Source organism: Chanodichthys erythropterus, chromosome 11 (assembly GCF_024489055.1).
Source record: "Chanodichthys erythropterus isolate Z2021 chromosome 11, ASM2448905v1, whole genome shotgun sequence".
Lineage (NCBI taxonomy): Eukaryota > Metazoa > Chordata > Actinopteri > Cypriniformes > Xenocyprididae > Chanodichthys > Chanodichthys erythropterus.
In genome coordinates this window covers 53,966,560-53,984,873 of record NC_090231.1, presented here as the reverse complement: position 1 = coordinate 53,984,873, position 18,314 = coordinate 53,966,560, and the positions used below count along the sequence as shown (strand labels likewise).

At 35.8% G+C, this 18,314-nt stretch overlaps 1 protein-coding gene across 1 annotated transcript in view; it reads left to right on the top strand.

The window, feature by feature from the left end:
• The first annotated feature begins 318 nt into the window (after positions 1 to 318).
• dhx38 (DEAH (Asp-Glu-Ala-His) box polypeptide 38) overlaps positions 319 to 18,314 on the top strand; it is a 33,858-nt gene continuing 15,862 nt past the window's right edge. The window contains exons 1-19 of the mRNA XM_067400056.1: positions 319 to 458; positions 1,084 to 1,434; positions 4,492 to 4,703; positions 4,783 to 4,944; positions 5,947 to 6,094; positions 6,202 to 6,320; positions 7,232 to 7,311; positions 7,991 to 8,146; positions 9,833 to 9,994; positions 10,081 to 10,188; positions 10,288 to 10,409; positions 11,594 to 11,731; positions 11,863 to 12,049; positions 14,684 to 14,869; positions 15,421 to 15,561; positions 15,638 to 15,748; positions 15,942 to 16,058; positions 16,139 to 16,246; positions 16,320 to 16,432. Coding sequence (XP_067256157.1) covers positions 1,109 to 1,434; positions 4,492 to 4,703; positions 4,783 to 4,944; positions 5,947 to 6,094; positions 6,202 to 6,320; positions 7,232 to 7,311; positions 7,991 to 8,146; positions 9,833 to 9,994; positions 10,081 to 10,188; positions 10,288 to 10,409; positions 11,594 to 11,731; positions 11,863 to 12,049; positions 14,684 to 14,869; positions 15,421 to 15,561; positions 15,638 to 15,748; positions 15,942 to 16,058; positions 16,139 to 16,246; positions 16,320 to 16,432 — 2,696 coding nt within the window. The 5' untranslated portion in view covers positions 319 to 458; positions 1,084 to 1,108. The remainder of the gene's footprint in view (positions 459 to 1,083; positions 1,435 to 4,491; positions 4,704 to 4,782; positions 4,945 to 5,946; positions 6,095 to 6,201; positions 6,321 to 7,231; positions 7,312 to 7,990; positions 8,147 to 9,832; positions 9,995 to 10,080; positions 10,189 to 10,287; positions 10,410 to 11,593; positions 11,732 to 11,862; positions 12,050 to 14,683; positions 14,870 to 15,420; positions 15,562 to 15,637; positions 15,749 to 15,941; positions 16,059 to 16,138; positions 16,247 to 16,319; positions 16,433 to 18,314) is intronic.

Sequence of the window (18,314 nt, the reverse complement as noted above, 5' to 3'; positions counted from 1 at the left end):
GTTATTGCCACGTTTTTAGTAAGCTTTGTAAATCGCAAACTGAATAAAGTGCGACATGGTTAATGAAATGAACTGAAAAGCACGAGTTGGGGACAAAACGTGGTGTAACCCACAGAAAGGGCCAATGAACGACCATAAGACTCAAATCAAATCCCTGATCACAACCAGCATCTCCCTGCTTTCTCCTAAACGATTTTTACAATCGTTTGATTCACTAAAGCTTTGAGATCCGGTTGACTGAATCGTTTAGAACAACCGGTTCAAAAAATTCGATTCATTGAGGAATCGGACGGACGTCACTTCCTTGTGAATGCTGGGATAGTAATGGCGGCCTACTGTACACATTGTTGACGTTTACCGCTATGCTAGTTCATTAAATGTTTTTTTTTATTTATCATACAGTGAATAGCTTTTATTATACCGTGTAGAGCAGTTTTGAGGAACCCAACGTTTGAAAGGTAACTCCGTTTTTTTTTCTTATAAATTGTGCTGCTTTATAATAACAAATCATAGAGATTCATCATGTACATCAGTGACCGGTTTAATCAGCTACATTCCTCAGTCTAATTAACGTAAATATTGATCATATTCTTTACATAACGTCAGCGCTGGTTCTATTATCATATTGTTATATTGTCAGTTATTAATGTTTTCTAACTTACCGTGACAAACAAAATACTATAGTTACTACAGTTATTGGAGTTATTTTGAGACTTGCACCGAACATTAAACATTATATTGAGTCCTAAATTATTTTGTGATCTCCTTCAAATTTATAGGTAGTTGAAGAATCTTCCTATCATGTATTGTTGTTGTGGCTAATAATACCTCCATAACTAATGCTGAGAACTACATTTTTACAACATTAGCTGGTATTGTGGTGGAAACATTGCTAGAAATGGCTTAGTGGTTATTGTTTGGAGGCATTTTAGACATATTTATGTAACCATGTCCGTTTATCCAGTTTGTACTTTTATTGAGTCACATGTACTTATTTTAATCACGTTTTATCAGCTTGTGTTTACTTGACTTTGAACACAAAGGTTGTGTATTTATGAGTAACGTTTGGCAATCGCTTTATAGATACACCAGGAATCCATCAGCTGAGATGGAAGAGATGGAAGATGATTCCTCCCTGCATCGACTAGAAGGGAGTGACCCCAGTGTGCAGGTCGGGGGGCTGATAGTGAAGAAGAAGAGTGCTTCAACAGAACAGCATGTGTTCAGAGCGCCCGCTCCACGCACCTCGCTCCTGGGCCTCGATCTGCTGGCCGCCCAGAAACGCAAGGAGCGTGAGGGGAAGGAAAAGCTGGATGATCAACCCAAGAAATCCAAGGTGTCGTCCTTCAAGGACTGGGAGGAGGGAAAAAGTGATTCGGGGTCTGATGATGAAACTGAAGAGGATGGCGAGAGCAGGAATGGGAAAAAAGAAAGGTGGGTTGTTCTTCAAGAAATTAGGTAACCATTTATTTTACAGTGTCATTTCTTATAGTAATAACAGTAAATTATACATAATTACATGTAACTAAACCTAACCTTAAAGTATGTATATGTAATTAATGTAATACTTAGACATCCTAAAATAAAGTGTAACTAAAAATTATTTGTGCCACATAGACATCAGTTTTTTTTAAGAACAGTGAGTCTCATTCAAGTGTGTGAACACATGCATTTGTGTACAAACGTTTTCACAAACAACCATGATTCACCAATAACTTTCGTACTAATATGTATTCTAAATTTACTAAAAAAATGTAGGAACAATTGAAACCGCATACGCAAAAATCACATACTTTGTGTGGTCTTATTGAAAGTTTATTGATAGACATTTCTTCTTGAATATATTTCATCATATTCAGTGAAAGAGTAAGAGTATATAACAGTGTTATATATTTCGTTGACTTGTGTACGTATATTATCCCAAAGGTTTCCAAGAATGTTTAAATCCAGAGAAATAAGCAATTTTTAATCAGGACATGGACGTGTCCGACTGTCTGTGCATCGCCTATCAGTGACGTCATACCCGCATTACCCTCGATTTCCCTCAATTTCATATGCTTGACCGGAAGAAGCGGAAGCGGCGACTGTGGCATAGTAAAAGTTCGGCGTAGTAAAAATAGTAATAAAAGTATGTCTTTGTTTTGAATAGGCGACCTCTACTAGCAGTGACAATTCTACATACTGTGCCTTTAAAAAAAACATTATTTTAAAGCCTGTAACTTTTATTTGTGTTCAAAATGTACAAAATGTATATAATGAGTAAGTACATCATGGATCCATTTTCCAAACCGTGTTTCTGTCTTATCTTGAATCACTCCTGTAGGCCTATAATAAGTGTTTATATTCGGACTATTTTAGACAGGTCGGGTCATACCACTGCGGAGTAACACTGTACCTGCGTGACTCGACATAGACATAAACAGAGAGCGAGTAGTAGCTCAGGCTACATTGTACCTGCATACTGTTCTGTTTATTAACCACTAGAGCGCCAGAAGTTACGGTCTGCAGCTTTAAATAAAATAAGCATTGACCGATATAAAATAAAATATATAAGAAAACAATGTCACATTTCATTTCAGCTTGTTGCCAAGGAAAAATTTGAAGTTGAAATACTAAAATAGATTAAACTAAATAAACTAAAACTTAGTAAAAACTATATAGACATATTTAAAAAAAAAAAAAAAAATTAAAATGATAAAAAAACACGCAACACAATTATGAAAACCTAAACTAAAACTAAAATGAAAACAGAATATTCAAATAATAATCAAAATATTAACAAAAACTATAGTAGTAAACTTTACTATCAATGATAATAAAATAACACTGGTTTTGAGGATGACACACTTGGCATTGCTCAAGGATCTTGCTGCATGTCTTTAGAGAGCGTTATACCATATGTTTGCTGTGAGTGTTGAAAGGTTGTGCAGGAAGTCCTTATATGGAGATGGTTAGAGGTTAAGAACAAACAACGAGGTTAAGAACAAATTCTTGTGCGTACACACGTGATGTGAGTTGGGTGGATTTAAAAAAAAAAAAAAAAAAAAAATATATATATATATATATATATATATATATATATATATAATAATTATTAAATTACATGTTATTTCGTTTAGTTGTCTGTTCAGAATTGTGGGAGAATCGTGATCTCACTTTGAAACAAAACAATTGTGATTCTCAATTTATCCAGAATCTTGCAGCTCTTTTAATTATTATTATTATTATTATTAAGGAAATAATAAATATATTAAGGAAATATAATAATAATAATTATTATTATAATTATTATTATTATTATTATTATATTTCCTTATGGATAGAGCTGCACGATTCTTGATAAATTGAGAATCACAATTGTTTTGTTTCAAATTGAGATCACGATTCTCCCACAATTCTGAAATAACATGTAATTTTCTAGAGGTTCTGACAAAATGTTTTTTTTTTTATTTGAAATGAATTATTTAAAAAAAAAATTGGCTTGAATGAATGATTCAATGACTCTCATACTTTCGACTATACGACTATATAGTAGGTGAAAAACAGTATGTGACAAAAGAAGTATGTCTGAATTCAAAGTACACATAAAAAAGTGGGCAATAAGTACCAGGATGACCTACTAGTTCCAGCGAGACAATGGACGCTTTACTATCCCATGAGACAACGGGAGAGGCAACATGGTGGATGACTGTAGTATGTCCTGATTATATTCATACTATATAAAGCATACTTTTTTAGCGGTCGCAAAGTGATTACTTTTAATTACAAAATAAGTACTTACTCAAGAGTATATGATTTCGGACACAGCCCTTATAAATGATTCAATGAGCCCCGAATAAATGATTCAATTTTAAATACATTTTTAATAGTAATTTTTCACCACCTAGTGGCATAACAATGTAATCGGTGCAGTCTTTATTTGAAGCGTCATATTCCTTTTGAAATAGACACTAGTGAATCGTTGTCATTTAGGAATAAGATTGCGTGGGTGTTTGAATCGAGATTGTAACCTTTTAACGATTAATCATGCACCTCTTCTTATGGATGTTATATTATTAGTGCTGCATGATTAATCGAAAATAAACAGCATGCGATTTGGCAGTTGGCTGTGTTTTTTTATGCGCAGCTTGTCAGTGAAGTACAGCTCTTGCGCAAAAACTCCAAATATTAAGAAAGATAACGCACGTAGTTCCAGAAAATCCCTATGGGCGTCACACTATCGCTGTATCCGAATAAACAGAAGATTGAACCGCTTTGATTGATTAAACATGATTAATAAACACACAATTATGGAAATATGGTTTATCTGACTTCTTCAAGCCTTCTCGGGTATTTTCATTATAATAAAGTATATATGCAGCCCCATTTATTATGTAATCTTTTTTTTATACAGAACATTCCTAATACCTTCCATCTTAAATGTCAAGGACACAAGGAAAAAAATAAATGCTATGCATTCATGAGTTTACTGTTTGTTTTTTGCCTCTACAGGAAGTACCGTGTCACTGGCTCAGAAACCCCATCAAACCCAGGAGGGGTTAGTGAGGAGTTCAAGCGGAAAAATCAACAGAGGGAGAAAGACAGACGTGAACATGGGGTTTATGCATCCTCCAAAGAAGACAAGAGCAGAGACAAAGACAGATCCAGGGACCGGGACAGAGATCACGACCGCTACCGTGACAGAGACAGAAGAAAAGACAGAGGTAAGTCAGGTACTATCCGCCTGTGAGGTCTCAGCTCAGAATTTCAGGCTCTGATCATAGTTTTATGGGCTTTGTGCAGATGATCGGGAAGGCAGCCGCAGCCGTGGATCCAGCAGCAGTCGCTCCGAGCGCGGTGACGGCAGTGTGAGGAGTGAGCGCTCTCAGAGGGATGGCACGTCCGAGCGCATGAGCCGTGGTACTCGCCGCGATGAGCCCGAATCACCCCGTAACAAACTCAAAGGTTTGCTCAGAACGCTCTACCCTGAACAGTTACTTAATGTCAGTTGTCATTACATTTCCTCTGTATATATGAATATATATATATATATATATATATATATATATATATATATATATATAATATGAATGTATTAATGTATTATATACTGAGTTAAACTGTGTCAGAAAACATTAATATTTTGAAAACATGAATAATTTTTGGTTCCAAATTATTTTTTTTTATCAAATTCACTGGTAGTCCACTGTATGAAGAATATTTTGGTATAATATGTCAGTTTACTTTATTTTGCTATCTTCACTTACATAAATGAAATATAGTGTCCTGCACCCACTAGTAAAAATATATAAAAAATAGTGACTTTTTTTGTTATATTATACAATTATTATATCATTTTTTTCTTAAACTAAATGATTTATCATATTATGTTTCTTAAATACTAAATGTTTTATTTTACAGTGAAATATTACAATAGTATTATTTTTTGTTTTCTTTTGTTTTATTATATTATACTATAGTTTACGTTTTGTGGCAATACAAGCAATCAAGTAGTTGAGAAGCTATATCATATATGCAAAAATATTATATCATAATATTATATTATTATTATTATTATACTTATATTATTTCTTAGTTTTTACAGTGAAATATTACAATAGTAATAGATCTTTAGTCTTTATGTAGTATTTTTTTATAATTTGATTTAATAATAATAATAATATTTATTATTATTATTATTATTATTATTATCATTTTAAAGCCTTATTGATTTATAATCACACATTTTTGTGTGCCAAATTGTACAACCCTACAAACAAACACAGCAAACCTGTTTTTTTTGTTTTGTTTTTTTTTAATCAGAAAAAACGCAATTCGATTTTTTTTTTTCCCCAAAATCGTGCAGCCCTAATCCTAACTATAAACATAAACCTAAAATCTGATTGGTTGCTAGCAATGCTGTTTCAGGACCAACAAGTGTTAAGTGTGCTTCATATGTCCATGCAGACACTCCGTCACGCTCCAGCTGGGATGAAGATGACAGCGGATATTCCAGCTCACGTCACTCACACTGGGAGAGCCCTTCTCCTGCTCCCTCGCACCGGGAGTCCGAGCGCAGCCATCGTTCAGTCCGTGACAGTGAGAGGAGAGACAGGTATGACTCACTGATGAATGTTTGGTTGAAGATTATTTGTGGTGACATGGTTTGTGTTGGTCAGAAGGAATATTAATTGATGTTACCTTGTCAATTTTGTTGTTCAGGTCAAGTAAACCTCAATATCCAGCAGATACTCCTCTACCAACCCCATCATATAAGTACAACGAGTGGGCCAATGACAGGAAGCATCTTGGCTCCACTCCACGCCTGTCCAGAGGAAAAGGTAAAGACACCCCTTACAAGTTATTTTTGTGGAGAATGTGGTAAAAATTTGTATGTGATATTTTTTTTTTTTTGAACATTTAAATTAAACAACTTAATGTATTTTAATGTACATTATATAATTTTTATATATTTTTAAAAATTCCAAAGTCTTTATTTATTTGTTAGTTTTTTTGTTTTACTGTTTATTTATTTCCTTTTGACTAGTAATATTTTTCCTATTTTATGTTATTTATTTTATAATCTTTTTTCATTATTTTTAATCAGAGTATTGCCAATTTCTCCCAATTTTCTAATATCAAGAACACACATTTATGCAAATATGTGACCTTAACACGATTAACATACAATTTGCATATGTATCATGTCAATATACACTTACCTGCAAACTTTTGGGGACAACAGTAGGATTGTTTTATTTATTTATTTATTTTTGAAAGAAATTGATACATTTATTCCGCAAGGTTGCATTCAATTGATAAAAAATACAGTAAAAACATTTACATTGCATGTTACAAATGATTTGCATTTGAAATAAATGCTGTACATTTGAACTTGGTTTTATCAAAGAAAAAAAATTCCACACTTTATTAAACATCATATTTTTAACTAATAATAAGAAGAAATGTTTCTTGAGCAGCAAATCAGCATATTAGAATTATTGGTGAAGGATCATGTGACACTGAAGACTGGAGTAATGATGCTGAAAATTCAGCTTTATCATCACAGAAATAAATTACATCTTAAAATACAGTTAATTTTATAATGATAATATTTCACATTATTACTGTTTTTATTGTATTTTGATCAAATAAATGCAGCCTTGGTGAACAGACTCTTCTGTCTGACCCCAAACAGTAGTATATGTACCGCGTCTGTGGTGTTGTATTTATATGGCTTCTTGTTTTGTAGGAGATAAAAGGGAGGATAGAGAGGACGGCATCCTGTTTAATAATGAAGACGAGAAGGAACAGTGGGAGGAAGATCAGAGGGTGAGTGCTCTTTAAAGTCAACATGAAATCAAAATTGACCCTATTTATGTTGTTCAGATTCTTAATATATGTTCCTGGTTTAATGTGCGCATGCTATTTCAGTGTCATCAAAATGTAATAACTAGATCCGTCTCTGAATTGATTTTCCTTTTCCACTGGTGTCATATAGGCCATATGGCTTGTTGAAAAATAATAAGCAATAGCCAGATATCTGTTGTTTTAGCAAACTCGCAGTCAACTCTGGCTCCATTCTGATATGTCAACAACTCATGATCCAATCAGTTCCTGCCTTACATTGCTTTTCTTATTGAATATTCAGTTACATTTCATTTACAATATACAATTTACAATACAATATAGTATATTTCAACTTCTTGATTGATTGTATCTCTGCAAAATGTAAACTATATTATCACTCAGTGCTATTCTGCTAATTGTGAACATAAGGCATGTAAATAAAAAGATATTCTAAACATTAACATCATAGTTTTCTGTAAAGCTGCTTTGAAGCAGTGTTTTGTTAAAAGCGCTATACAAATAGATTTGCTGTGACTTGACCTAAAACAAAGTGTTATCAGTATCCCAAAGTATGGAAGTGAAACGGGCTCCGCATGCCATTTCATGTTCATGTTCAAGTTGGTATTTTGGTGAGTAATAACTAACTGTCGTGTCCAAACAGCAAGCTGATCGAGATTGGTACATGATGGATGAAGGTTATGATGAGTTTCACAACCCATTGACGTCCAGCTCCGAAGAGTATGTGAAGAAGAGGGAGCAGATCCTACAGAAGCAGACCCAGAAACGCATCTCAGCACAGAAGCGGCAAATCAATGAGGTACCACTACCCATCATCACCCGTCTGCTCAGTACAGTGCTGAACGTACACTGATGGTCAAAAGTTTGGAAGAATTAAGATGTTTTTGAAAGAAGTCTCTCGCCAAGGTTGCATTTAATACAGTAAATACAGTAATATTGTGAAATAATAATATAAATATTAAAACTTTTATTCATCACATTAAAAACATTTATAATATTACCAAAGATTTCTATTTTAAATAAATGCTGTTCTTTTGAACTTAATATTCAACAAAGAAAAAAAAAAAATGTCTCACGGTTTCCGCACAAATATTAAGCAGCAAAAACTTGTTTTCAACATTGATAATAATAAGAACCATTATTAATAATTGAGCACCAATAACAATTGATCATAACTGAGCAGTAAATCAGCATATTAGAATGATTTTTGAATGATCGTGACACTGAAGACTGGAGTAATGATGCTGAAAATTCAGCTTTGCCATCACAGGAATAAATTATATTTTAAAAATATATGAAAGAATTCTAATTATTAATCTAATTATTAAACTATTAATCTAATTATTTTAAAATGTAATAATATTTTACAATATTACTGTTCTTACTGTATTTTTGATCAAATAAATTCTGCCTTGTTGAGCATAAAAGACATCTTTCAAAAAAAACAAACAAACAAAAAAAAACTTAATAATTACAAACTTTTGACTGCCAGTGTAGAGGTGGGTGATGTGAGCAAAATTTTATTTCACAATAACAATAAATATCACAAAATAGTGTTTTGTTATTTTATTTTTTTTGTTAAAAATATGAGCAAATAAATGTAAAAAAATGCTTTTTAAAATAAGCAAATTACAAACAATTGGATAAAACACTGCATAGTCTACAGAGTATGAATAAAAAATTAATGGATTCTTATTAAAGATACGAAAGTTGTTCAAGAACAGTGAGTGGTTTTGACCTCGTCTTTTGTTTAATTATCATGAATGACATAGATAGCAGCATGTAGCTTATATTAGGCTGCTGTCAGGGTCATGACACACCAGCAATTTTAGGGCATCAATGAGCATCTGTCGGGCTAGTTTTTGTGGTGTGTTCCACACGTCAGCTCACGTCGGTGGATTTGCTTGATTCAGCATGTGTAATTGGAATCAGGGCCATCGGTGAGGGAATGAGTTTAGCGAACGAGTCGGTACATGAGAATAAAAGCAAAAGTGTTGAAAGCAAGCAAAGAAGTCAAGATGGCACAGACGAAAGGCTGTTCTGAGCATTCCAATGTGTGAATGTTTTCATTAAAACATGAGCTGCCTGGAATGAAGAAAGTGATCAGCATGATTGATATTCAAAATGGTAATCAAGCACTGCTTTGTTTACGGTTTATATACAGTATCTGCAGTTTTCACTTTTTGAATGATGAATATAGAAACTATAGAATATATACCTGCTGATATAGACACTTATTTCCTTACACGCAGGTGCAAAACACACATGCTAGTTGGCTGTCAGCTGTAGTCTTTGTGGTGTGTTTAAGAGCAGCTTTTTGGCCGAGATGCAGCCGATGCGAGGTGACAACACAGTTGCCTTTCGGCGCCGCTAGTTCTTTGATGTCGCTTTGGTGTGTCACAGCCTTAAGACAGAATGCAAGGATTTAATATACTGATACACACTGTTCACCCCACTGTTTACACACATGTGTGTTTCACTCCAGGATAACGAACGCTGGGAGACCAACCGCATGCTCACCAGTGGAGTGGTTCAGCGCTTGGAGGTGGACGAGGACTTTGAGGAAGACAATGCGACCAGAGTGCACCTACTTGTCCATAACCTTGTGCCACCCTTCCTGGATGGGAGGATTGTCTTCACTAAGCAGGTACAGATGTCTCTATGTGCTTATTGGTGAATCACCAGACTTGTGAGTCTTTAAGTGATAATTTTGCATTTGTCCTGCGATTCCAGCCTGAGCCGGTCATTCCAGTGAAAGACGCCACCTCAGACATGGCCATCATCTCCCGCAAGGGAAGTCAGCTGGTCCGACGACACAGAGAGCAGAAAGAGAGAAAGAAGGTGCGCATCTGGTTATTATGTTTCATTTGGACTCCATTCTCACTCCAGGGCAGCAGTGTAAATGTAATTGTTATTGCGTTTGGTTCTTCCACCTGACAGGCACAACACAAACACTGGGAGCTCGCTGGCACCAAACTGGGGGACATCATGGGAATCAAGAAATCAGAGGAGGAGGGATCAGCTGGAAAAGCTGTTGGAGAAGATGGAAATGTGGATTACAGGTAGAAATTGCATGTGTGTGTGTTTATAAAGACATTTATAATACATATAAAACATTTATAAAAGATTTCTATTTGAAATCTTGAATTCTATAAAAAAATTCTATTCATCAAAGAATCCTGAAAATAATGTATCATTGTTTCCACAAAACTATTAAGCAGCACAACTGTTTTTGTGGAAGCTTGTTTCTGCCACAGAATAAACAATTTAAAAGATAATTGTGACTTTTTATCTTGCAATTGCGAATTTGTTTCAATTCTGACATTTTCTCGCAATTCTGACTTTTTTTCCCCTCACAATTCTGACTTTTTCTCACAATTGCGAGTTTATATCTGGCAATTCTGACTTTTTTCTCGCAATTCTGATTTATTTTCTCAGAACTGTGAGATATAAACTCGCAATTGTGAGTTATAAATTCCAGTTCTGAGGGGAAAAAAGTTTTTTTAGGGCCAAGCAATAATAAAAAAAATAAAACCATCTCGAGATTAAAGTTGTTAAATTTCGAGAAAAAAGTTTACATAAAATGTTGAGAATAAACTCGTTAAATTATGAGAAAAAACTCGTTAAATTTCTAGAAAAAAGTCTAAATAAAATGTTGTGAATAAACTCGTTAAATTTCAAGAAAAAGGTTGAGATAAAATGTTGAGAAATAAAGTCATTAAATTTCGAGAAAAAAGTCGTTAAATTACGAGAGCAAATTCGTTAAATTACGAATATATTCTCATGATTTTATCGACTTTTTTCTCGTAATTTAATGAGTTTATTCTCAACATTTTATTGTGTATCTTTTTTCTCAAAATTTAACAACTTTAATCTCGAGATGGTTTTATTTTTTTATTATTGCTTGGCCCTAATCCTCTTCCGTAAAATACAGTTATTCTAAATTGCAATAATATTTCACAGTGCTACTGTTTTGAGTGTATTTTTGATCAAATAAATGTAGCCTTGGTGAGCATTAGAGACTCCTCAAAATATTTCTATAAGTCTTTTAAAGAGTATTGTAGATATTTTACTTCTTTATATATATCTGAGATGTTGTATTCCTAGCTCCCCTTGACACATTTAAGCATGTTTAAATTCTCTCCACTAAATTTTACAGTCTTGCACATGCCTTCCCCCACAATCTGCTCAGAAATTGTGAAATCTTTCTGTGCCTCCTTATCTTTCTTACCTTCAATCTTTTCAGAGCGGAACAGAAGTTTGCTGATCACATGAAGGAGAGGAATGAAGCGAGCAGTGATTTTTCTAAGAAGAAGACTCTGTTAGAGCAGAGACAGTATCTGCCCATCTTTGCTGTTCGCCAGCAGCTGCTCAACATCATCAGGTCCTGGTGACACTCAAATCAGTTCACTTACATCAGCTTCCTTACAAAATCTGCCACTAAATTTGTGAGCTCATGCGTCTTTACACCTGGTATGCTGATGTTTTCTTTGTGTTGTGTATCTTCTCTGGCAGGGATAACAATATTGTGATTGTGGTGGGGGAAACGGGCAGTGGTAAGACGACTCAGCTGACACAGTATCTTCATGAGGATGGTTACACCGGCTATGGCATGGTGGGCTGCACACAACCTCGCAGAGTGGCAGCCATGAGCGTGGCCAAAAGAGTCAGCGAAGAAATAAACAGTAACCTGGGAGAAGAGGTTGGTGCCTAACATCTTGGCTGCATTTACACTGCCTGAAAAAATCCATTGTTCTGCTCACATCTGACACAGATCAGAATTTATTGCACACGTGTAAACCCACACCAGATCCGTTTTTTTTTTTTTTTCACTTCCGATCTGAGCCACTTCCAAATGTGGTTTTAAATCAGATACATATCTGATATCTGGACATCTGACCTACGTCTAAACACGCATTCTCCTTGAAATTCCAAGCCACCACAAGCTGAGGGCAATGTTTGCCTATAAAAAGATATGATTTTAATGTTGTATTATGAAGCAGTCATGATGTATGCGCTCACACTAAAACTCACAGCTTTTTTTGTTGAGGTGGGTGGGAACTTTATATATCTATATATCTAGATATCTTTCCCTATAGGAAAGAAATTGCTTGCACACACACATTTCAACCTCTGCCCAATGAATTTTATAAATAAGCTTCACTACTGAAATGAAAACATTACATTTCTCAGCAATGAGGTGATAACTTTCCAGCTTCATACTCTCGCACACACTCTCTCTCTCTGTTGCTCTTTTTCTCATTATCATTCATATTTGAATTCATTCAAATAAATGTAATCTCACCATGCTACTTTATTTCACTTCAGAATTGTCTAACAAGTCATAGATAAAATTACAAACAAAAATGTTTTTCAGTCTATATCCATTTTTCATTGCAAAACATCCATGACAGCTATTAACTTATCCATGTTGGCAAATAATCACGGCCACCCGACATGCAGTATATTAATTATTTTAATAGCACGGCCATTCAAAACCCCGGGGGTCTACCACCGACGATCATTTTGGGCGGAAAGTAATTGGACTGGTATCCGATATCTGTGTTCAAAGTAAGTTTAAACGGCCGGGCCAAAACGTCAGATATGGTCAAAAGATCGGATCTGTGTATTTAGACTCACAGTGTAAACACAGCCCTTGTGTGCCAGGACCAATGTTCTGTCCATTCACTTGACAAAAGATATTGATTTTAGGGGACATCCTGCCACCTGGTGGATTTGAGGTGACATGTATTTTACCCTAATGAGAGGATGATACAATGGACTAATGTTAATCAGGGTTGTTATCAAAAACTAAACTAAAACAAAAAAACATTTTTGTTACTTGAAATTAAATAAATGTTAACTAAAAATAAAATATAAAAAAACTTAAAATTATGCAACATTAATGTAACATTAAGGCAACATTAATTTAAGTTGAAGTACTAAAATAACTAAAACTGACATCAAAATTAAAAATTATATAATTGTTATATTATGTATAGTGGCAAGAAAAAGTATGCGAACCACTTGCAGAATCTCTGAAAATGTGAATAATTTCAATAAAATAAGAGAGATCATACAAAATGCATGTTATTTTTTGTTTAGTACTGTCCTGAGTAAGATATTTTACATAAAAGATGTTTGCATTTAATTCACAAGACAAAAAAAAGCTCAATTTATTAAAATAACCCCATTCATAAGAATGTGAACCATTGATTCTCAATACTGTGTGTGGTTACCTGATGATCTACGACTGTTTTTATGTTTTGTGATGGTTGTTCATGAGTCTCTTGTTTGTCCTGAGCAGTTAAACTGAGCTCTGTTCTTCAGAAAAATCCTCCAGCTCCTGCAGATTCATCAGTTTTCAAGCATTTTTGCATATTTGAACCCTTTCCAGCAGTGGCTGTATGATTTTGAGATCTCTGTTTTCATACTGAGGACAACTGATGGACTCAAACTCAACTATTAAAAAAGGTTCAAACATTCACTGATGCTCCAGAAGGAAACACGATGCATTAAGAGCCGGGGTGTGAAAACTTATGAATTCAAATATCAAGATAAATTGTACTTAATTTTTCTTCCGGGAAACATGCAAGTATCTTCTGTTTCTTCAGAAGGGCAGTACTAAATGAAAAACAATGATATGATAAAAAAACAATGATTAAAAATAAAATAAAAAATTGTGACATCTTCATCCTGTTCAAAAGTTTTCACACCCCGACTCTTAATGCATCATGTTTTCTTCTGGAGCATCAGTGAATGTTTGAACCTTTTTTAATAGTTGAGTTTGAGTCCCTCAGTTATCCTCAGTGTGAAAAGATGGATATCAAAATCATACAGTCACTGCTGGAAAGGGTTCAAATATGCAAAAATGCTTGAAAACTGATGAATCTGCAGGAGCTGGAGGATTTTTCTGAAGAACAGAGCTCAGTTTAACTGCTCAGGACAAACAAGAACAACCATCACAAAACAAAAAAAACAGCCATAGATCATCCAGGTAACCACACACAGTATTAAGAATCAAGGGTTCGCATACTTTTGAATAGGGTTATTTTAATAAATTGAGCTATTGTTTTGTCTTGTGAACTAAATGCAAACATCTTTTATGTAAAATATCTTACTCAGGACAGTACTAAACAAAAAATAACATGCATTTTGTATGATCCCTCTTATTTTATTAAAATTATTCACATTTTCACAGATTCTCCAAGTGGTTCACATACTTTTTCTTGCCACTGTATGTGTGTGTATATACAGTATGTATGTATTATATAAAATTATATAATTGTATTTTTACCATTGCTAAGGGGTTTTATTGCTTTAATGTGTATACCAGGTTGGTTATGCCATCCGTTTTGAAGACTGTACATCAGAGAAGACTGTAATAAAATACATGACGGATGGGATTCTTCTGAGGGAATCTCTGCGGGAGTCAGACTTGGACCACTATAGCGCTGTAATCATGGACGAGGCCCATGAGCGCTCCCTCAACACTGACGTGCTCTTTGGGCTGCTCCGAGAGGTGAGCCACGTCTCCAGCTGTCTGTCCTCCTCACTTTTACATGAATGTGTTTTTTCATCCTAGTGGTTTTCATATACCATTTTAATGTACATTTATATTTAAAGGGATACTCCACCGTTTTTTTCATATTAAACTATGTTATTCCCTTAACTAAGACGAGTTGATACATATCTCTCTCGTCTCAGTGCGTGCACTAAATCGCTGCGAAACTTTATTAGCACTTAGCTTAGCCCAGTTCATTCAATAGGGGCCAAGCAGAGAAGCTACCAAACACCTCCACGTTTTCCCTATTTAAATGTAGTTACTCGAGAAGTATAACTCGACCTAGGACGGTGACACAAAACAAAACGTTGCGCTTTTCTAAGTGCTAACAAAGTTTCGCTGCAAGACAGAGCGATTTAGTGCACGCACTGAGACGAGAGAGAGATGTATCAACTCGTCTTAGTTAAGGGAATAACATAGTTTAATATGAAAAAACGGTGGAGTATCCCTTTAAAGAGTACTGTTGAGTTTAGATTTTGATACTGATGAGTCACTTTTGGATTACTTAGGTGGTGTCTAGACGCTCAGACTTGAAGCTCATTGTCACATCTGCCACTATGGACTCGGACAAATTTGCGGCATTCTTCGGCAATGTTCCTATTTTCCACATTCCCGGCAGGACGTTCCCAGTGGATATCTTGTTCAGCAAGGTGAGGTGTTAATAGCGTCTTTAGTTAAAGCTGGTTTGTGTGCTGTAGACTGACGCTGAGTGCTGGTGTGATTCAGACTCCTCAGGAGGACTATGTGGAGGCGGCTGTGAAACAGGCCTTACAGATTCATCTCAGCGGGATGTCGGGTGACATCCTCATCTTCATGCCTGGTCAGGAGGACATTGAGGTGAGGAGATTCTATAGTTGTGCTGAAGATGTTATGAATGGAATCACAGTTTGTAATGTATAAAATATGCCGATTTAAGTCCGATTTCTTGGAACATAAAGTATGTATATTAGTTCGAAATATTGTGATTGTTAACTTTGTGTTGTCTAATGAGGCATCGTATAATATACACATGATATCTGTGCTCCTGCAGGTGACATCAGATCAGATTGTGGAGCGATTAGAGGATCTAGAGAACGCTCCGGCCCTGGCAGTGCTGCCCATCTACTCCCAGCTGCCTTCAGACCTGCAGGCCAAGATCTTCCAGAAGGTAAACATCTGTCTCTGTTGGACACTGGAAGATCTTGATCATGAGACGTTTGTGAACTAAACCTGTGTGTTTACTGACAGGCTCCTGATGGAGTCAGGAAGTGTATTGTTGCTACAAACATCGCCGAGACGTCTCTGACAGTGGACGGCATCATGTTTGTGGTGGATTCTGGTTACTGCAAACTGAAGGTAAAATGGAACTTCTGTTAATAGAGGAATTGCACATATGATGCTAACAGAAGTATTACTTTGTGTTGTTTAGGTGTTCAACCCTCGCATTGGCATGGATGCGCTGCAGGTGTACCCAATCAGTCAAGCCAATGCCAACCAGCGGGCTGGCAGAGCGGGCAGAACAGGCCCAGGACAGTGTTACAGGTAAGATCACTCAGTTCCTCCCTCAAAGCCTCGATGTCAAACATCAAAAAAGACTATAAAGAACCTTCTATAATGTGAGTAAATCAGTCGCATATGTGACCAAATTTCACGAGAGCCGACTAAAAAATGTATTTAATTAGCCAGTGGCTAATAAATTGTACAATTACTGTTGCCTGTAATTAATTTAAAGGCAAAAAATAAGTCATTTCATTTCATTGCCTGCTGAGCTTTACACACCGTTGCTTTGCTTAGAGTGCCCACTGATGCTTTCTCTCATACACGTGCACTCACCGTGAGAGAAAGAGAGAGTGCATGCAGGCCTTGTTGACAGAACTGTCACCGATTTTACGCATCGTCGTGAAAGTTTAACATTTGCACGTGTTTAAGCCTTGCTAGTTTAAACATTCAAGCGCAAGAAGACGTGAAAGATAACTCGTACACGCTGTGTGAGAAATTTTGTGTGCGCAAACTGCACATCAGAAGCGAGCGGCCAGAAAGCTGCATCTGACAGCATGTGAGTACTGAATTAAGTTCTCTTTCTCGTGCTTGAACAGAGTTTCACACAAAATTAAGTCAAAATGCCTGTCTTGGTGAGTATGCTAGTAAACATAGTCGGTTATGTCTTAAAGGGGTGGTTCAGTGGTTTTTTTCTAGGCTTGATTGTGTTTTTGGGCACAGTTTAACATGTCTTAATGCTTCATTTTTTTGAAAATGCTGTATTTTTCATATATTTTAGCTTTATTCTACACCTCTGTTTCCACTGTCATATGAACGGCTTGTTTGACTTCCTGCTTCTATGAAGCCACTCCCTCCGAAATACGCAATGTGCTCAGATTGGTTAGCGGGCCCAGTGTAATCCAGAGCCATCATGATTCGCTAAAGTGTCCGGAAACGCCACGCCTCTAACCATTTGTCACCGGTTACGTGGGCTTTGGTTATATTGTATGCTCAATTTGATTATATTGCTGTATCAAATTGAGCCCGAATCAGACCCAGATGAACAGCAATCGCGGCTTTTAAAGGACGTTTAAGAATGGTATATCATTTAGTATTTGTGTTAAAGTGTTTAGATGCTGTCACTGCTGTTTGTTAACTTTCAATATACAGTTTTATCCTGATTAAAGCTTTACTGTAGCCGAATACATGACTGAGTAGTCGCATTTTTGTAAAGGTAGTGTTTAATTTATAGCATGAACAACTGTTTGTCTATGAACATAGAAGTTTGTTGGACAAGTATGCACTATAATACAGCTAACTAGCTAGCGAAGCAAAAACGAGTTGCTCTTTGTATATGTCCTTGATGCAACCAAAAAATAGCAACAGAACTATATGTTTAAAAGACATGTACAAACAATAGTAGATTCTGGAAGCTGTCTTCAGCATCACATCCAGTGTAGAAAATATCAAAGATTATAATGGGTTCTATTAGCTTTTGACGCGCCGTACCGCTCGCGTCCGGTGTACACAACTCTTCCTCTTTCATTATGCTGCATGACATGGCCCCGCCCACTTTGTTGCGTGTTCCCGGGGGCGTGTTTTGCAGGGTTTATGATGTCACCAACCCGGGAAGAAGCTCATTGTAGTCCAAACCGGTCGTTTTTGTAGGCAATAAACTGCCATAACTTTAAAAGCCAATATCTCCGATTGCATTGAACTTTCAGCACTGTAACTTTGCAGATACTGTTTATGCTCAAGCAGCAACATTACACACTAACTAAAGTTAAAAAAGTGAAATCGCATTGAACCCACCCCTTTAAGTGAATGTAAACAGCCGAGAAAGAAAACACATGTGTAACAGTATCAGTAAATTGGATCAGTGCATTCGCTCTTAAAGTGACAGCAGCCTAATTTTCCTTCTGCTTCCTGTGTTTTTACTTTTAAA